Source organism: Corvus brachyrhynchos, unplaced genomic scaffold (assembly GCF_000691975.1).
Source record: "Corvus brachyrhynchos isolate BGI_N302 unplaced genomic scaffold, ASM69197v1 scaffold126, whole genome shotgun sequence".
Lineage (NCBI taxonomy): Eukaryota > Metazoa > Chordata > Aves > Passeriformes > Corvidae > Corvus > Corvus brachyrhynchos.
Window position 1 is genome coordinate 2,498,616 of NW_008239283.1, and position 21,804 is coordinate 2,520,419.

The 21,804-nt window shown below is 35.3% G+C and overlaps 1 protein-coding gene across 1 annotated transcript in view; it reads left to right on the forward strand.

Moving 5' to 3' along the window:
- LRP1B (LDL receptor related protein 1B) overlaps positions 1–21,804 on the forward strand; it is a 483,986-nt gene that overhangs the window by 411,987 nt on the left and 50,195 nt on the right. The window contains exons 67-77 of the mRNA XM_017740107.1: positions 3,287–3,403; positions 8,146–8,252; positions 8,918–9,047; positions 10,046–10,152; positions 10,468–10,600; positions 13,847–13,969; positions 14,424–14,546; positions 14,808–14,945; positions 15,463–15,597; positions 16,577–16,696; positions 17,858–18,099. Coding sequence (XP_017595596.1) covers positions 3,287–3,403; positions 8,146–8,252; positions 8,918–9,047; positions 10,046–10,152; positions 10,468–10,600; positions 13,847–13,969; positions 14,424–14,546; positions 14,808–14,945; positions 15,463–15,597; positions 16,577–16,696; positions 17,858–18,099 — 1,475 coding nt within the window. The remainder of the gene's footprint in view (positions 1–3,286; positions 3,404–8,145; positions 8,253–8,917; positions 9,048–10,045; positions 10,153–10,467; positions 10,601–13,846; positions 13,970–14,423; positions 14,547–14,807; positions 14,946–15,462; positions 15,598–16,576; positions 16,697–17,857; positions 18,100–21,804) is intronic.

The following is a 21,804-nucleotide window of genomic DNA, read 5'->3' on the forward strand; positions in this document are numbered from 1 at the left end:
GTGTTATTGGACATATTACACTGAGTAAATTTGCTAGAAGCAGTGTAAATGTATTTAGTCTTCTGTGGTAACTTTCCAACTCAGACAGTTGAGGTCGAATCAGGGAATGTGTGTTTATGAAGGAGTGTCTGGTGTCTCTCAGAGAACAGTAGGTAGAGTTAATTAGTGCTAACTGTCCAGGCAATTAAAGAAAGCTGTTAGATTATGCTAGTCCTTGCTCACAACTTTGATACTTTACAGCAAAATGGACCAGCTTGAGTTAGAATCTGCAGAAAGCTGAGTGTGGTCTTGGAAAGTGATTTTATAATATGCTTTAAAGTTTTTGTGTATTTCAGGTCTTTATTACCTTAATGTGTCAACGTTGGCATGACTGCTTTCTGCTTCTTCACTTTTTAAAATATTAATTTTATTTTTAGCTGTGAGAGTCATAAAGTAGGTTTTTTTCCTGATGATAAAGAATATTTTCTTTGAGGCATTTGAAGGATGCATTATATAAACTTCCATCAACAGTTTCCTGTATCCAACAACAATTTCCTGTATCCAGCATGGGTGACAGCCTGCCAAGCTCTAGGACAGCCAGCTGATCCCGTATCAAAAGCAAATTTAGTTTTGGATTTTATCCCTGTCAGACACAAATGGACACACATGAAAATACATGGATTTAAAATCCCCAAAGTGCAGTGCATACAATTAGTGACAAAATAGTGTTTTCATTCACAGGGATTGGTCTTTGAATTAAAGTGCTTTTAGGGTGCATAAGGGTTTTGGGGCTTGCTTTGTTTTGTTTTTCTGATTGAAGTCTTCATCCTGTTTTCCTCATGCTCATTTAGAAGTATTTCTAAAATAAAATCCTAGTTTAGTGTGCACAGAAAAGTGAACCCCAACCTACCAGCAGCTACCTCAGGCAATCACACAGATTCCTAGGGAAGGGCTTTGCCTGTTACAGTAGGTCAGTGAATCTCTTAATAACAACTTGAAGAGAGCAATATGAAAATGGAGTTATCAGTATTTGCTTCTTTGCCTTTGTACCATTTCTATCTGAACTTTCACACTTTAAGGTGGTCTCATTTAAAGAAAAATGAGAAAGCAATTTAGTGTTGAAGGCAGAGATGACAAAACGTGTGGGGGCCCCTGTGTGCTTTTCATGGTTCCACAGTTCCCAGTAAATAAGGTCTTGCACTGTTTCCTTTGAGGTGAGTGAATCCATCATTCTCAAAGATCAGATAATTGTTACATAACTTCCCCAAATTTTCCTCTTTGTTATATCCTATCTCTGGTATCCCAGCGTTTTCCTCAGTTCTCATTCATGTAAAGAAAGAAATACAAGACAAGCAAACCTGGTTTGTAAGATATTTTTAGCTGTAAGCTGCTACAAGAGATCTTTCAACCCAGAAAAAAATAAAGTTTTCAGATTTGTGAAAGGGAGAGCCTTACAAACATGCAAAATATTTTGCATTAAAAAAATTAATTATGTTTCTTTATATTTGGTAGAAATAGAGTAAGAAGAGAAAGATTAACATTCAAGTAGCAATCAGAGGTTAAGATTGGATAAATTTAAAAACAATCTAGACTTTCTTCACGTGTAGAAAGGCAGTGCTAAAAAATGGATTTAGCATGCTTGAGAACTAAATAATTCTTTATGAAGAGTGAGAAGATATATATTGCATGTTCAGATAACTGAAATGAATGGCTGTCATCTCTGGCTTCTGTGTATTACTGACTAGATCTTGGTATTTCTATTGGATGTGGAAGGAGAAATAAAATAATTAAATGTCACTGTGATGTTATCTGTCATTGGTGTTACAACTCATTTTGTGAGCAAATACTCTAGTTAGAGATTGCAGACTTCACTAGAAGTATTTTAATAAATATAGGATATATTTCAGGGTTGAAACTTAATCTTTCACAAAGCTACAGAATGAAAATACAAGAGTGTCATAAGTTTGGGAGGAATATTTTCGTGTTTCGTAATGTTAAGTATTTTTAATTGTTTGCCAGTGCAAGTATTTGAAATACCATGATCAAAATATCATGGACTGTAATATTGAAAAATATCATAGAAAACAAAGTATTTTGGGAGAAAACTTCTTACAGTCATGCCATTGGCAGAGAATAAGGAACAAACGCAAAAGGCAGACTTGCAATGACCAGATTTTTGAGTGCACACAACTCAACTGCAACACCAGTCTTGATATGCAAATGTAGTTTTATCAGTCTGGTTCCAGAGCCACACCTAAAACTACAGAGAAAATGCAGCAGTTTGGCCCATGGCATCAAACCTAACACCTCTAATTTGTGCTTCACCAGCAGAGTAATCAGGTTGATTGAAGCTGCTGTTTCTGTCAGTTATTAGCAGCCCTCGAGTTGCCATGAGAGCAGAGTGAAGCTGCTCTGACATGTTATGACTTTGCCTAACGGAAATTTTAAAAATTTCCAGTGAAATATCACAGTGACAAGTAATTTTAAATATGTCATTGAGGCTTTTACAAAGCAAACTTCCCCCCCCCCCCCCCCAACGAAAATGTCACTGATAACTTTTTAATTTACTTCATTTCATCTCAGCCCTTAGAAGCTGAACGAATTATTCAAGAATTGCTCACAGAAAACACAGAGGCAGCTCCTTCCTGCTGGAGGAGCTCAGGATGTTCATGTATCTCTAAGAGGCTTTGCCTCCAATGCTTCTCTGTAACTAGAAAAGCTCATTGAAAATGTACAACATGAAGGAAGTTTCCCTCAGGTTAGCATTATAGGCTTTATAATGTTTTACCTCATATGAGTAAACTTCCAATTGAATACATGAGTAGGTGAAAATTTAAATCAAAGTGCAAAGTTTTCTGTCTTAAATTATTATATGTAAAAATAACTTTTGAGAAATACATATTTTTTTACATTTTTCAAATCAATAGTCTAGTGGTTTACTGTGATCTGATCTTTTGTAAAGCAATCTTAGAGATAAATTCAAGGAAAAGTTAGAAAAGTTTTTGAGATTTAGTGCACTAATACCCTCTCTTCAAACAACCTTCTGAATTTTATATTTTTTAACTTTATATGACAGTTTATACACTGCATATTTTAATTTCATCAAATTTAAGATTAAGGTGTGAATGTATAAATAGAAGCTTAAAGAATGTTATGAGAAATAAATTATTCCTGAAAGCAACATTTCAAATATTACGGTTGCTCGTTATTAAATGTATCCAGCAACATCATCTTGTATTTAGTGGAAGTCTTTCCCATTTTGGCTCTTTGTTTGCAATGCTGTAAATATTATTCACCTTAATTACAGATAAAAAAACTTGTGGACCTCATGAGTTCCAGTGCAAAAACAACAACTGCATTCCAGATCATTGGAGATGTGACAGCCAAAATGATTGTGGAGATAATTCTGATGAAGAAAACTGTAGTAAGTAGCTTTTACCTTAGTCCATGTTATAACAGAGTCAGTTTAGCAATGTGCAAGAGGAAGCTTTTGAATTTTGATAAAACTCACGGGCATGTTTTCATTCCACACACTCTGATCTGCTGAAAATCAGTTGACCACAGCTGAAAATGTCCCTTGCTGTATTTCTCCACTTCTATTCACTCTCACAAAGAGCTGTGTTAGTGTGAAAAAATGCCTGACTTCCAACTGCTCAATAATCTGGTGAATTAAAAACAAGTATTGCAATTAGTTTACCTTTTGCCAGTTGGTTACGTATCACATTTCTTATCTCTGAAAAAGAACCATAAACACTGTTCAGAGGTAACGTGGTAAGCATTTGTTAACAAGGAATTTTGATCGAACACTACCTGCTCGTTACATTCATTATATTCTTGAGATGATTTGCCTTGTTTCATATTGAGAAGTCAATTTCTGTAGTACTTAATTGCATTGAGAAGTAGATGCGGTTATTCAAAGCAGCTCATGTACCCAGTTCTCTCCTACCCATGAGGGATCTGAAGGCCTAATAAATCTCTGTAATACCACTTCCAGGGAGTTAATTTCCATCTGGTTCTCAGGAAGAAAGGAAAAATTTGTAATGGTTTTATCTGATAATTATTGTCTTTATAAAATATTTCAAGAGGGACATTCCCTAAATAATTCTGAAGTGCCTCCTCTTGACAATTTCTGTGATTTTTTTCTTTGGTACTCAGAAATCCAATAAGTTAATATCTTGTTCTTGCAAATAATTTTGAATACACATTCCTGATGTATGCCGTGAGTGTATATTTGGTATCTTCAAGGTAATGATTTAGAAAGCTTAATAAATTAGGCATTCTAATGCTGAGTAAATGCTGCTGCCCCTTTCTCCAGTTCGAGATGTGGTGTCCGTAGGTACAGAGTGTCTCATTCTGCTTGGGAGGTTAAAGTGGATTTGTCTGCCTGGTAATTACTACCTGCATTGAAAATGTTGTGAGTTTTATTCAAGCAAGCAATAGTGCTGTGGTTTTTCATATGCAAGTGTTTCATATAAAAGGGAAAATGTCCTGTGGCTCAGTAATCACTCAGAGCCTTTTGTTGTTACACTCGGGGGGTTGGCACCCTAAAGCTTCCTTAGCTTTGTGGGAGATTTTACTTTAGAATTGGTTATTGGTGTCAGTTTTCTGTATTACAAGTAGCAAGAAAGTATTTTATGTTCTTTTATTCTCGTGTAGAAAACAAATAGAGAGTCATAGTTTTGCTATAGCAGTGTTAATCTACAGAACTGGGTAGTCTGTTGAAATTTTGGAAAAAAAACAACAAATCCAAAACTTCCACAAAATATTATTGCTCTTTGCAAGATAAGTGTTGAGTATCACATTTGGAATTAGCCATGTGTGTGACTGACCCAGCAGTAATATTTTTCTTCCCTAAAGTTCAGATCATTGTGCTACAAAGTGATATAAAAAAGTTCAAATAATGAGAGAATAATAATGTTTGTTTTTTTAAAAAAAAAGTTATGAAGTTTCCAGCTTTGTGTTCATATCAATAGCTAAGTTATATATTCATTTCTTGGTCCTTCTCTTTACTTGCAGATAAAGAAATTTGTCATTAATCGAATTAGTGAGTTGAGAGTGCCCAGACACGGAAGGTGAATCAAACTAAAGGGTGTTAGTTTGGTTTTTTTTTACTTTTTTTTTGGTTGTGAAATGCACACTTAAATTCTAACTACCGATTCTACTATTTAAATTAAGCACAATAGGCTGGCACAGTTTTAAAATTCAAAGTCTTGGGAGCACTGGGACAGTACATAATACTGTTCAGCTGTTTGAAATAGTTGTATAAAATTTTTATAGACCATCAAGCCACTTATAGAATAAAGTGTAATGAAACAAATACATATGAAATTAGAACTTCAAAAGCATTTGACAAAATATGTTACATTGCACAGCGAGATAAATTGTTCATGGCATACATGAATATAATATACAAAGGGCTGTCAGGGAACTGTATCAGAAAATGAGTTGTTTCTTAAGAATGCAGAATGAATTCACAGAATTATAGAAATTAAGCTCAAGCATTTACACTTTTCTATGCAGTTTCTTCACATGCAAGAAATTCACTCTTCTGCTGAAGTTATCAGAAGTGAAACAATACACGTTAAAAAAACCTGTATGGGTGTGAAAAATTATTGGTGCTGTCATGCAAATCATTGTGCCTGTTATGACTTTGGTATTTAACTGTATTTGTCTTACAGTCTATTGTTCTTTAACTATATTTGGACACTGTGAAATAAGAGTTATTAGCATGGATATTGGTACATAATCAGTCTGCAATGAGAAATGTAGGATACATTGTTAATTCTTCTGAGGTAATATCTCTCTGGAGGGAGAATTTGCTTTCAGAGTTTATTTTTTTTTAAATAAATTAGAGCAAAAAATAGTGTTTCTTCTTCCAGGAAACTCCAAAAAAAGAAAATTCCATAGTAATGAATATTATTCTATAATCTATCTTGTTCCCGCTGAAAAGAAGGCACTAGTAATTTTTTTTTTTTAATTAATGTGATTAAAGAAAACGTACTGTAAACTTGAAGCACAGCAAACATAATAATGTTGTAGCAAGACATGAATTCAGTCAGTGTACAAATATTAATGCTGCTAGAAGTCCTTCCCAATGCTCTTTTATTGCTTCTACAAGTTGCCAAGAAAACAAATTAGTGAATTTTGTCCTGGGATGAGTTTGTATCCCAAATGCTTTTCTTGGGAAGGAGTTTCAGTGATTTTACAAAGCAGAAGCTAAAGAGTGCTGTTCTTCATGGGTTATACAGAAGTCCATTTATGCTTATTCCTTCAGTACTGTTCTGTATTAATATTTATTCCTTTCACTAACAATCTGAGTACTGATGGAAAAGTTCTTTGCTGTGTTCATATGTAAATCACAGAGCTGGATCCCAGCAGCAGAAGAAATATTTCTTGCAAACAGAGAATTGAGTACTTAGCTCTTTGTGTACATTTTCCCAGTATCAAATCTCTGCTTATAAATAATTTATTAGCAGTATAGCAAAAGTATTTGCTTATATTTTTCTAATCAATATGGAAACATGACAGTTTTGGTGGGGTTTTTTGCATGTGAATGGCTTTTCCCACAAATTATTTCCTTTATATATTTTATCATATCATGAAATTCTCCTTCTTGGCCTGTTGACAGCAAAAAGAATCAAACATCTGGGATTTGCTAAAGCTTACACTTTGAAAAAAAAAAATCTGAGGCCACATAAATGCCAGCCTTTGATTTGCTGAAATATAACATTTCTGGAGAATTGATGTAATGACTGTAGATCTACTTTTAAAATTACTTTCCTACAACTTCAAAATTAAAATTTGTGCCTACCTGGAAAATGAAATTTCTCATAAAAAATTTCAAACAGAGTCATTTTGATTCTTTTTTATGAAGTAAAGAGTGGGGAAAAGGCAGTGGCAAAGTTGATTAAAATGATTTCTTTCCTGAAACAGGTTTTGATTTTTATAAAACCTGGGAAAAAACCCCACTCACACTGAATTCAACTTTGTTAGATCCATGCTAGTCATGTCTGGTGTATTCTCATGCTGGTATTTACCAAATTCTTCTCAGTTTTCTTTCTAATTTTGTGTTTTCTTTCCTTGATCAGTATGTTATGCTTTATAAAAGCACTCATGCTTGCACCTTCCATAACGCATGCATTACTCAATTTATTCCTGTCCATTCCTTCTGTCCATTGCTGCTGTCTGCTCTGTCTCTTCTCTTTTTTTTTTTTTCATCCTCCTTCCTTTGGTTCAGTCACTTTCATTTGCTGTTTCCCATGTCTCTGCTGAAAAAGTCTTGATAATAAATCCTTATTCTTGATTTTACATCATTTACATACTGCATTGTGTACTGTGATGGAAATAATCCCACAAATAATCCTTGTTTGCCTTTTAAGTCCTTTTTTCTCCAAAAACCCTCTGACTGGCAGATCTAAATTGCATATAGAGAATTGCTTAATTTCTCCTAAATCCCCAATACCTCTCTATCTTTGTTTAATCTAATGTCCAGCGCACAGAAAATGTCTTTTGTAGTGGTCCTCATTTTCAGGAGGAAAGTACATGATGTTCTGCTGAGGGAATCTTCCACAGAGGCCCCCCTTGCCAATGTTTTTTGTCAGCAGTAGTGAAAACTTTTATTTTACTTGAAACACCAAACTTTTGAGTTCCATCTGGTATCTCAATGCCATTCCCCTGGATGCTGAGCACAGGGGAAGCTGACTCTTGATGCACACACACACTCATTAAAAGGTATGTGATAAATTATGTGCTACTGTGTGATGGAAAGCCAAAAATCTGGTCAGTACTAATTACATTGGATATTAAGCCATGCAAAAGGTGTTTCTGGTGTCTGGTACGTATCTCACAAACCCTACTGACATACATGCATTGAAATTAATAAAATATATATAGTCAACATCATGTGATTTTCCAAAGAAATTTCATAGAACTGAAATGTTGGAAAGTAATGAAAGTATTTTCATTACTGTCTTACTATATGTAAATGAAATCTAGTTACATGATGTTGTGGAATAAAATCCTACAGAAAAACTGGTCCTTATCATTTGCAAGCTAATTGTTTTGAGTTTTTCATGTTTATTCATTGATTGATTGGGGGTTTCTATGTATAAAATATTTAATGAAAATGCTAATAAACCTAGGGTTGTTTGTTTTGGTTTTTTTCAGAGCCTCAAACGTGCACTTTGAAAGACTTTCTTTGTGCAAATGGAGACTGTGTTTCAGCAAGATTCTGGTGTGATGGAGACTATGACTGTGCAGATGGCTCAGATGAGGTAGGCATCTTCCAGAAAAAGTATTTCTTTAGGGAATTAGTAGTTTTATATTGTTGGAGAATGGATTCCTGCATACAAATTTTTTTAAAGGCAGCAGTAGGAACTCTATACATGAATCCATGTATGCAAATACCATTACTAAATTAAACCTAAACCTCTTGAAGGAACTATTCTAAAAAGAGAACATGCAAATAAATCAAGTAATGTTTAACAGTATTCTGCATGTTTATGTCCCAGCAATGGTTTGAACCTCTTCCTATCCTGGAAATATTTTGTGTCCTGATTGGGAAACCATTCTTTTTACATGCAGCAATGGTTTGGTTTGAGAGATTTTTTTTTTTTGAGAGAACAATGTAGCCTGTTTGTTGTGCATCAGAAGCTCATGGGATAGTACTTTGCTGGTTTTCTGTTCTATATTTTTTCCCTTTTTTCCCCTTCTCCTTTCCTGTCAATACAAAACCTCAGGTGTTTCCCTACTATCTAGAGGGTGCAAGCCACCTTACTTAAATCATATCCACAAATATATTTCATATCACAAGACTTTAATAACTGTGTCTTTCATAACCTGTAGGATTATAGGCTGTGACTTCTGTGACCAGCTGCATATTTACCAATGTTTATATTAAACTCTTGCTCTTGTGTATTGGCTGTTTCTTTTGTACCAGAGGTATTGTGAAACAGGCTGCTCAAGGGATCAGTTCCAGTGCTCCAATGGCCAGTGCATCTCAGCAAAATGGACATGTGATGGTCATGAGGACTGCAAACTTGGGGATGACGAGAAAAATTGTGAACCAGGTATTGTTTGAAATAATGCTGAAATATAAAATGAAGCCAGGAATAAATCAGAATGAAAGAAGAAAATAAATAATCAAATCAAAATTTCTTGGGCACTAGAAGTAGCAAGAAAGTGCAAAAATAATCTGAAATACTTTACCTTTTGAGTTTGCATCATTGTGTCTTCCAGCTGGTATTTTGGGAACCCTAGTTACATACAACTCTGCAATGTGAAGATTGTTGGGTCATGGGTATTTAATTTAATTATTTTGAATTGTAATTTGATAATAAATATTCAACATATAAAATTCTGCTCTGAAAACATCAGTAAATCTTGGCATGTACTGAAGAGTTTTACTTCGTGGTCTTCATTCAAAGTTTCATAGTCCTTATGCAAAGATTTTGTCTGCTAAATTATTATTATTATTTTATTTTATTTTATTTTTGCTTTCTTGGAAAATACAGTTATTTCTGCAGGAGTTTTCCTAATTTTTTTGTAAGCTTCATGTAGATAGATGTAACTGGTAAAAGCCAGTTTAAAACTCTCCCGATTTACAGTGCAACAAAAATATCCACCTTTATATTTAAAAATCCTGCTTAATATTTATGTATTTTAATTGTAATAATGCATAATTTCCAAAAAGATTTTTTCCTATAAATTTAGCTTATTCAATTATAAATTACCTAAATTTAGCTAGACTGCCCATTTTAAGGGATGCAATTTTTAAAATATATTCATTCTATGAATATATGCATGTGTGTGGTTGCCTTTGTTACCAAGTGTAAGGAGAAAACAACATTAACTTTCTAAGTGGTAAAACACAAATACCTTCTCACTATCATTTTACAGTTTACTTAGGATGCAACAATTCGGCTTTGTCAAATATTTTATCGTAGTTCATGAAAGTGCTCAGACACAACTTTGCTCACTATATTAACCAGAAGAAAGCTTAAAATTAAAAATCAACTTATTCATAGATTGTCTTTTTCTTCATGCTAAAATATGTGTTTGTAACCAGCATCTCCAACCTGCTCTTCAAGTGAGTACGTGTGTGCAAGTGGGGGCTGCGTTTCGGCGTCTTTGAAATGCAACGGAGAGTTCGACTGTGCTGATGGATCTGATGAGGTACCTGACACATTTCTGGTGATTTTTTTTTTTCCCCCCCAAAGTTTTTGTAAACTTTTTAGGCCTCAAAATAACTGAAAGGGCAAATAGGGTTTTCTTGCATCCACTGAGTACTGTCAAATAACTTAGCCCATGCTTTTGTGTTTCTGTGCTCTCAGGACAGGCTTTGGAGTGGACAAATTTGTTTTCTCGAAGTCAAACCCCGAGCGTGATTCTGGGGCAGTTTCCATCAGGGACTGCTCCCTCCTGGCAGCATAGACAAGCTTGTTGTTGCTCTCATTCATTAATACAAAGCTCGTGTCTGTGTTCACACAGATGGATTGTGTAACAGAATGTAAAGAGGATCAGTTTCGGTGCAGAAATAAGGCCTACTGTATTCCTGTGCGATGGCTTTGTGACGGGATCCATGACTGTGTGGATGGCAGTGATGAAGAAAACTGTGACCAAGGCAAGAGACACTTTCCTAAAAGAGTTTATTGGACTTTTTATGAATACATACATTGCAAATTAGTAGTGCCCTGGCCATTATGAGTGGAGACAGGAAAGTTCTGTGACCTCTTTTGACAAAGACAGCACAGCAGCTTAACAAGTGATCTGCAGGAATAAGCAAAACTTAGGTTGTTTATGACTTGTTCCTCCTTTGTACTTCCCTCCCCAGTGATGAAAAGGTCATGTTGTTACTGGAAGGATATTCTTTTTCATCAAGGAAACCAGCAGTAAATTTGGCTAATTTAAACTTTTATAGGCTACCATAAATTACAGAGCCATGCACAATAAATTACACAGCTGTGCAATATATTGAACAGTTGCTAAATAAGTCATCTTAAGAGCCTGGGTTTCTGTTTATTTCATGGAATCACAGAACACTTTGGATTGGAAGAGACCTTAAAGATCATCTCATTCCAACCCTCTGCCATGGGCAAGGATACCTTCCGCTATCCCAGGTTGCTCCAAGTCCCATCCAACCTGGCCTTGAACATTCCCAGAGATGGGACATCCACAACTTCTCTGGGCAACTCTGGGCCTCACCTTCTTTTTTATGTTTGTGTTCGTCCAGGAGCAACTTTTATGTTTGTGTCTGTTCATCCACAGACTCCTTCTGGCACATTTTGACTTTGCCTTTGTTGGGATACATCACTTCTGGGCTTACATGGTGATGGCTTGGATATCAGCCAGGCTCTCCTGGGTCCCTCTTCCCTCCAGGGCTTTCCCAAGCAGATCCTTGAAGAAACCCAGTGTAAGGAGCTTGCTGTGCACCCTCCTTGCAGCCCTAAGGGTCTTTAATTCCCCTATTCCATGGTCACTGTAGCCCAGGCTGCCCTTGAGCTTCAGGTTCCCCACCAGCCCCTCTTCTTAGTCTAATTAAAGAAGTTTTTTCTAAAGAATAATTTGAGTTGGCATTTTGTCATCATCTTGGTTTTCTCCCTGGATTTTTCTTTTCTTTTCCTTCAGAGTGGGTAGTTCTGTATGTTAGCCATCTACAGTCACATGATGTGTGCATAAATTCGAAGCATAGTGAAGTACAATATGTGATAATAATCAGATATAAAACAAACATAGTAAAATATCCTTTCCTTATTTTAAGTCTATTCTGCAATACTTAAGACTAAGAGGGGAAAAAAAAAAGTCATGTGGGGATGATTAAGTTTGAAAGAGAGACCAGGAAATTCAGAAAATGGGAAGAATATTCCAGAGGTGTTTAGATGCAAGAAGACAGATAACAAAATTAAAAAAAAAAAAAGAAAAAAAACCCAACATCTAGTCCATTTTAAAACTGCTTTTAAAATATCTGGACTGTATCTCTTTAAAACCCAATGAAGTGTAAGTAAAGAGTAACACACTTATTTTATCTGATGCCCACGTTATTCTTTGGGTAGCATAATGGAGCTTCTGTGAACTGCAAATTGCTTATAATGCAATAAGAAGCCTATTCCTGGTTGGTTATTGCTATCATACTTTGTATTTATGTCACAATTATGATTCTGTTGCAGAAATCTATTTTATAAAGGAATTATGACAGGCAGAGCAATCACATGAAACAAATGCCAGTTTATCTCACTGATAACTGATTTTTTCATCTTTGGAAATACAGCAAACACAAATGGAGTTTTATTCTACGGCATTCTAAAATAATATCCATAATATTTATCTGTGGCCCACTGTGCATGTTTATAAAAATAACTCTCTTCAATCTTATTAAACAACTAGAATGATGGTTATATTGTGATTGCACACACAATTATTTGGATTCATGCCTTTCATCATGAAGAGTACTTGAATTTTATATATTTTCCTTGGATAATTATACAGGATATTTCTGTTAATGTTCATAAGTTATATATGCCATGGGAGTGAATTATACCTGGTAGCAGAGTGTGAGAGTTCAAACATCCTTCTATGCAATGGGCATTTTATGGAAATTAATTTTGGGGGGAAAAACGTTCAGCTATTCTGAATCTTTAAAGCAAAAGAAAGCCTTCTGTTGATTTTAATGAGGTGTGAACAGGGCACTGAACGAACGAGTAAAAACCCATGGAAGCCTGATCTAGCCCTTAGAGTGGGGGTAATGCAGTGAGGTGTAAGCCACAGTGAGAGCTTTGGCACTATCATATAAAATTTCATTGTTTCCTCCTCTGCAGATACACAGCTTTATTTCTTTTATGCTCCACTCATCCCAGGAAACTGAAAATCCAGTTACCATAAAAATGTGTTTTATAGGAAATTAATTGCAAGAACTTTCCATAACTTTGTTGATTGGTAGTGATAAAATTTAGTCGTAATTGTGAAAGAAGTTCCTTTTTACCATGACACACGTTAAAACTGAATCCACCTTGAACTAATTTTTAAAGCCTGAGCACTCCGCCCTAGAACATTTTCCCTCACCCTGTGCTCCCTTTTGTTAGATGATTCAAAATTTAGTACATCCTGAAGTTGCATGGAAGATTTTATTCTTGCTGCTTTCTGTGTTCAATAAATATCCTGGTGAAACATTTCAGAAGTTACAGAAAGGAAGATCCTGTCAGAGGTCACCTCATCTTATCTGCTCTGTGCCAACATGGCTGGACCTTTCCTAATTACAGCATTTAGAGGTGATGGTGATTACAAACCTGGCCGGGTCTGGTGCTCCTCAGGTGAAGAAAAAGGTGCTGCCTCATGGCTAATGGGCTGCAATCACTTTGTCTCTGATGTGTGACTCAGAGAGTGGGGTAGGAATAAGTGGAGGATCAGACATTCATGTGAAACAAAGCTGGACTGAGGTGGCTTTTCACGTGTTTGGCCCTATTTCTGTTTAGATTGTTCTCTGATGGCCCAAATTACTGAAGTACCAGCCAGGCCTTTGCTGAGAGGCTGCATCACCAAAGAGAGTCGCAGACGGGGAGTTTAAACATCTCCTGGCAAAATGCAAGTGCAACATGCCCAGCTGCTCACTCGTTGGTGTCTTTGGTACCTGCATTCAGTAATTCCCAGCCAGCAGTCAGTAAAAGGAAGTGTTTGGGCAAGGAAGAGGTTTTTGAATGAGTATTCCTCTGCCTCTCCAACCCATTCCTTTGGGATCTGTAAATGTAGTTATGCTACCTGTGCTATTCTCTGCAAATAGTGTGTGATAACTGGCTGTACTAGTTTTATCAAAAACTGACATTCTTTCCTCTTTTTGTTTTCCTGACTTTTTTTTGTCATCTTTTCATCTTCCCAGGGGGAAATATATGTAGAGCTGATGAATTTTTGTGCAACAATTCCCTCTGCAAACTACATTTTTGGGTTTGTGATGGTGAGGATGACTGTGGAGATAACTCTGATGAAGTTGCTGAAATGTGTGGTATGACATTACATTTTTCAGAGTTTTTTTATATAATAAAGCAAGAATGACGTGTAAGATACACAAATATATAAAGGCACGTGTGTCTTAAATTTTGTTTGTTTTGCTTTTAGACGACAAGCTTAAAATACGGGATATAGTTTTCTTTTGTTACTGCTTTTCATACAATTTCAGATATTTGATATTTTTGAGACATTATTATTTTCTGTAGGAAACCCACAGAGGGGAAAAAGTTCCTTGTATGATGTAATATTGAGCATCATTACTCTTCCTACTTCCTCTGTTTTAATTCTGCCATATTTACTGATTCTAAAAAAATGGTATAAATTACCCTTATCACACAAATTCTCTAAATGAAGAGCTTACAGTGCCGACGCATATCTGGCTTTGATGATGTGTTATTAAAAAAGTATTAATAGTTGGGTAACAGCTGATTCTTTTCTTTGCTGCACAGTAAAGTTTCCCTGCCCTCCAACGAGGCCATACAGATGTAGAAACAACAGGGTTTGTCTGCGGCCTGAGCAGATTTGCAATGAGGTCGATGACTGTGGGGATAACTCGGATGAAGATCACTGTGGTAGGTGATATTGCCTTTCAAGGCATTCAGATCAGAGCAAACACCTTGAAGGCAAACTTTGTTACAGAGATCTGCTTGTCCTACTTCAGTAAAGCTTAACTGGAGTTTAGTAGGTCAGAATTTGAAACCAAAAGAAAGTAAGCTTGAAATAATTTCCAGTGGCTTAATGCTTTGTGGTCATTCCCATTTGTGTGTGTCTAAAATAATCTGAGAATCTTGAATACTGATTTATTTTTCTCTTATTAATCTGTAATTATGTAGATAAAATCACGTATAAAGCCAGACCGTGTAAGAAGGATGAGTTTGCTTGCAATGACAAGAAATGCATTCCCATGGAGCTGCAGTGTGATTGGTTTGATGACTGTGGAGATGGCTCCGATGAGCAAGACTGCAAAATAAGTGAGTTGGGCTGGCAAGATTTGTTTTCTTGATTGTAGCAGAACAGAAACAATTAACTGAGATATTCATCTGAGCAAAACCTATTGAACAATCTAGAACTCAGTTTAATGTAGTTCATTCTTTTAGTTAGAAATGGATGGAATTCTGTACCACTAGAGCAAGGCAAATCTTATAGCAATTCAACTTGTGGAGGTTTTTTGGAGTAGTTACGAGTTCTTTACAAAATTTAAGTACAAGTTGATTGTATTTTGTATCATATTTGCAGCAAGAAAAATTTTAGTATTAAATTGGTGTGAAACATAGTATCTCAGTTAAATACTGTCATTTCATGAAATGTAATAGATTAAATTATGCAGATGTAGATAAACACTGTGAAGTCATTAATTTGTTAAAAATTTACCTGATACTCTTTAAACAGAAAGATAAATTTGTTATTTGTTGTTGTTACTTTAGGTCTCATTTTTAACACTTTAAACAAATCTATCAGGGATTTTTTAGACATTTTATTTATGTTTAGGTGTCTCTGAATATACATGTGAAGATAATGTGAATCCTTGTGGAGATGATGCATTCTGTAATCAAACAAAATCATCCCTTTTGTGTCAGTGTAAACCTGGATTTCAAAGAAACAGGAGGAACAGACAATGTGAAGGTACAGATATTTTCCATCTTCCCTTGTTGTAAAGTATTAAAAGTCAACCATGTAGTTAGTTTTCTATGCTAGAGAAGGAGATACAGATCATGGTTTTGTTTGTTTGGGTGGTTTTTTTTTTTTCCCACAGAGTAAAAGCTGTTTCGTTGCTGTGGGATTAAGAAATCAACAGGATTTACAAGATGTAGATTCATACATTTTACCTGGAGAGGTTATCAAAAATTTAACATTAGTTGTGAATGTAAAAAGGTTCAAGTCAGGCTGTTAAATAATTAAGGAGTAAATGGATTTTTTAAAGTCTAGTAGATTATTTAACATTGCTGTTGAGGCTGGCATATGAGAGTATTTTGAGATGCTTAAAATAATGAAGATGCATAACACAAAACTGAAATCAAAGTAAACTGAAAGATGTAGTCTTAATAGATATGATGCCATACTGGTGAGCAGGAAAACACAGCTGTTATAATGAAAAGGTTGATGGGAAAGATAAGTTAAATCTGCCTTCCCAAAGAATGGGTTGTGAATTCATTTTCTTACTGGTGAGCAGTAATTGACAGAAGTTCAGGTCACTTCCATGGGACTATCAAAGTGAATATAGCCTTCATTTTTTGGCTCTTAAGAAAAAAGTGTAAAGAGGAGCTTTTCCAATAAGGATAATGATGTAGTTTTGGCTGTAGCAGAGGAAGGTATGTTAGACATAACTGTGGCACATGTTTTCATTTTCAAAGCTGCTTTCAAGTTCTAGAGATGAGAGGTTGACAAATGATAGAGAACTAAAATAAAAAATTATCTGAGATATGTTGACTGCAGTGGAAATAACATCAGTGATTAATGTGAAGGGTTTCCTTTTGTTGTTGCAAGATCCAGCACTGCTTGTGAGTTGACTTTGTTCATCTCCTTTGTTCCATGATTTTATGAACACGTTAAATAATTGTGTATTAAACTGCAGGTATACAAATTACAATTGTTTTCTTCATAGATATCAATGAGTGCATGGTATTTGGTGCCTGCTCCCAACACTGCCATAATTTAAAGGGCTCTTACAGATGTGCGTGTGAGAAAAATTACAAGGAAAGGAATAACAGTTGCATAGCAAAAGGTAAGGCTGTAAAAATCAAAGTAGACAGTACTGTCATTTGTTATCTACATTGTCCACATTTTTTGGAAGGAAATTTGCCATGGGAAGTCCATATTAATGAGTCATTAGTATTTCACACATAACATGGACTCTCTCAGGGTCTTTCATCATTGCCTGTTACTAAAGAAATCAGATTATGACATGGGAACAAACAGGGTTACTAATTGAAGATAATGGTTTGTTTTTATAGGAACACAGACACAATTCTGAGGGCTTATAATTTAAAAATCTGGGAATCATTATCCTAAATCTGAATTTTTCACAAGCTTCATTTTCATTGTAATACAGTTCATGCTTCCCTCTTTCCTTCATTGATATTTACTTTAACCAAACTCCTCTTTGTTCTTGCATTTATCAGGAGGAAGGGAACAAATGTTTGATATTTCATACTCACAAGGAGTAAATGTGTTGGACAGACATTTTAAGTTGATTCTCTATGGGTAAATGTGATATGAATGGGGGAAAAAAATAATTTGAATACATTCTGAAGTATCCAGCAGATTTTAAACTTTCTCAAAACACAATGAATTGATGTCAGAGAGCATTTTCTTATGAATAATATACTTCACATCTGGATCAAGATGGTATCTGGCTATCTGAAATGAGGAGATGTAAGGCACGACTGCACGGGTCCTGTTGCAGTCAATTTCCAAACTTCACTGCCTTCACTAAAGATAAAACAATTCCACTTCTAATTTCTAGTTGAGAAATTTAAAAATCTTTATTGACAGCTCTGTGTTGCTTTAATATATACATGTAGGACCCTCTAAAGACAGCATGCATATAAAAATATGGGATTCATATGGGCTTAATGCATAATATCCTGTATTTTTTGGATACCACTTAAAAATGTTCAAATTCTTATATTGCATGCTCCTTAAAATATAGTTCTGGGTGTCACACTGTGACCTTGAAGAGCACTGAGGTTGATATGTTGATATCAGAGCATCAAAAATTGCATTTATTGCCCAGAGTGTGGGTGTTTTTGCAATCTTCAACAGCCAGAAAATTTAACATAAGAAATGATATCAGCTAAACACCGAGAAGCTACTTGAGTTAAACTCACTGATTTTGCATTAGTTGACATTTACCTTATTTTTGTTTCATTATAATAATCCCTAGGCTCTGAAGATCAAGTTCTCTATGTTGCTAATGACACTGACATCCTGGGTTTTGCATATCCGTTCAACTACAGTGATGCTCATCAGCAAATATCACATATTGAACACAATTCAAGGATAACTGGAATGGATGCATATTTTCAAGGGGATATGATTGTTTGGAGCACTCAGTTTAATCCAGGAGGGATTTTCTACAGAAAACTTCACGACAGAGAGAGAAGGCAGAGTAACAGTGGCTTGATAGTAAGTGATCAAAATCAAAGATTAAATCACACAAATTCCATTCAGTTTATTTTGCTGTTCTGACTGTAATAGCATGTGCTGATTTAGTAAACTAAAATGTCTGTCTGAGAATGATTTTATTTCACTGATATATATGGTTACTAAAGCCTTTCTGTTCAAGACTGACAGATTTGGTAGAGTCTCCAAGACAACACAATTGCAGGATTTAAAAAACTTTCCTACAGAGAAATAATCACTATATTAGAAGCTTGGAAAGTCTGTATACCATCAAGATTTTTTTATTTCAAGAGAGGAAAGGGAAGAATGTAATATCTATGTAAGAAGAAAGCCATGAATTTCAAATCCTTGGAAGACAGAAAATGCTGATAGGCTAAACACAAGCTTAATTTCTACAGTGATCATATAGACAATAATATTGGCAAAGTTATGATGTATATTTAAACATTAGAACAATTATTATTTCTGCCTGTATTTGTTGAACTGCATAGTGTCTTATTTTGAATACACATAAATGTAAGTTTGGACTTCACAACAGAAATGTGAATTTTTATAAGCTTCGGTAATTTCAAATGGTCTTTACTTGAAAATAAAATAAATGCAGGTTGTTACTCATTTTACCTAAAATATTTCTACAAAATTCTCTGGGATGTGATAGTACTGAACTCAAGATAACAATGTGGTCAAGGCTGTAAATTTAGATTTTGGGTTTTTTACTCTTTATTGAGTTTGATAGCAGAGTAGAATTTTTAGTTTTTTCTTGCCCAGTAGTAAATCCAGTTAGAAAAAACACCTGTCTGGCTGTTTCATGTTTCCTTAAATTTAGGAGAGGTAACAGTGATGACCTTCCATCCTGTGACTGCTTTTTTACACCCAGCTGAATAAACAGGAGTAGCAGCAGTAGCCCAGTCTTTCATCTATAATTCATACACGTCTGAAGCCACTACTGAGTATCTTCCATCCAAGGATATTTCTTCTCCAAATGAATTACATTCCTGACCTTTGACACCAGCAGGGCAAAAAGCCTCAGGATGGACCCTGAAGATACCTTGAGTCTGTTATGGCATCTTTATGAGTGGTTAAAAACCAATACTTCCACCTGCCCAGCAGAAGGGTTTGGATTTTGTTGAGAGAAAGTGAATGTAAAGTAGATCTGAAGTACAAAATAATTCCTAGAATTTCTAGTAGGTCGGCTCTGTCATCTGAGATTTGCAGAAGGATACTCATATTGAAGATGTGGAATAATTCTACTGTGGTGTTTTTCTCATTTAAATGTGGTGTGTATTTGTGCTTAAAAAATCCTGATACACAGGATTTTCTCTTAGACCATTATTAGAAAGTAATGAACTTGTAAAGCCTTGTGAAATTAAAGTGTTGTAATAACAGGTGGTGCTGTTGTTTGTTTATTTGCATTCTATTTTGGGGTAATGTGTAGATGCATTCTGCAATAAGAGCAGTCTGCTGACCCACAGCCTCTCTGACGGGTCTTTCTTACAGGTCTGTAAAACTCAGCATGAGCTTCCTTCAGACTTCTTCATAGTCCAGGGGTTGAAATTGTCACAGCTGATGTGTCATTGTCTCCCTGTTTATACTAATAGAGATAAAATAGTCTTAGAACTGTTTTCCTAACGCACTGAAATTTTTTTTGGTTTTCATATCTTTTTCACTGTTATCTGAGAATACTTTTTAGTCACTTCCTTTTCGATTCAAAGATATTGAAAAAATGATGGTTTTCTTTATACCCCATGTTCCCGTCTCCTCAGTGCAGGTAGGTCCTTGTGACAACTCTTGATCCAAGCCAGACAAAGCTTTTTTACAAATCTGAATGTGGAAAATGCACACACTGTATTTGAATATATCTTGGACACTTCTCATTTATATTTGTGAAACATTTGCTTCTTATTGTGCTTAACTATTCAGTTATTTTCCCAGTATTATCTCATTAATATTCAAATATTGTTGCCTTATTTGCTGGTGATCATTAGGTTAATTGGTTTTATAGTGTTGCTTTAATATTGTCACCGAAATTTGGTTTTAAAAAGCTTGAGAATTTCTTAATTTTAACCCAAGTTTTTTTTAATGGGTAAGTTTCAAAGGTTACATTATAACTTTTGTATCTAGACTTTGATATGTAAATCAGAACAGTAAACTTGAACAAAGTCACCTGCATTTTCAGGTAATTACATTAATGCAAAAATCCATCTCAACTGAAATTGCTCCGTGGAATTAGCATATCAAGAGCCTTCCTCAGAGAATAGTTTTAAGTAGCTCTCTTATTTTTCACAGAAAAGGGGTTTAAGACTGGTACAAATTCAAGCATTAAAGGAAATAGTAAATATCAACTCTTCAGAGTTTATTGACAGATGCAGAAGAGGATTTCATCCCAATCGAGTTCAGACAGTCAGAGTGAATTGGTGATGACTGGAGCAGCTGTTTGCTGCCTAATCCTTGGAGAGACACAGGGAAGTTATCTGAGGTGAATCTCAACGCAGAGCAACCCCACGCTTCAGCGCGAGTGCTTTATTTTATGGACGAGGGCAAAAAGATGAACATGAAAATAATGATACCATCTAAGAGGAAGAAAAGCATAGGTTTTGTGGTGTATCCAGTGGGAATATTGGCAGCCTGCTCCAGCCCTAGTGTTCTGAGAACTTCACAGGGACCCTTAAGCACTCTTGGGACACATCCACTCGTGTTGTCCTAACACTTGCCCCAGGGTCCAGTGGAATGCAGTGTGTCCTGTGAATGCAAACTACTTCCAGACCATTTTCTCTAAATAGCATGGGTTTATGGTTTTCCTTAGAGCTACATCTCTGTCTGGATGAAGTTTATGTACTTAGGAGACTTTCTGGAATCAGCTGGTTGGGATTTATAAATGATCCTACACTCTGTAATACAAATGGTGGTTTGGTGAACCACTGCACCCATTGGGACGCTCATATGTCAAGGAAAATGTTGTGTTTCAGTGGGCAAAAGTCTAAAAGTTTTGTTGTTTCTCATTTCTTTTTACTGTTCTATTAATATAACATTAGATAATGTATTATTTTTAAATGAAGATATTTTAAGTAAAATAAAACATTCTTTTACTTTGTTCCATAGCAATTCCATACCCAAATTATCTGCAAAATAAATAAGATAAAATATTGCTTCATATGTGCTTATGATACAAACTAGAGTTGTCATCTACTTTGGGGACTTAAAATTTTTCTGTAATCTACCATTATATGAAAATGGTTGCCAGATCCAAGCTGTTACTGCAGTTTCTTTTTTTGGCTGGTTGGCTGGTTTGGGGGTTGATTTTTTTGTTGGTTTTTTGTTTTTCAGTTTTTTGTTATTAATTCTTTACCTTGAGAACAGAATTTACAAAAGACAGCAGTTCTGATCAAAAGTCATTGAGCTGATGTGTTCTCTAGCTGTGCAGAGACTTCCAAATTGTAAAAGGCAATTAGGTTTCAAACCCCAATTTTTCTGATATGTTGTTGTACATTATATTTAGCATCAAAGTGGGCTAAAATCACTGTAGAAAACATTAATGTGATTTTCTTCCTGTATTTTCATCCTTATTTTGTATGCAGAATTCTTCTTCAAAATTAGCATAATCCAAATAAGCTATTAGGTAAGAGCTCATTTCCAGCAAGTAATTTTACTAGACAGTGTGAGAAGATGCATAAGACCTCAGAACTATCACGTAGCTGAAACTTAATGAAC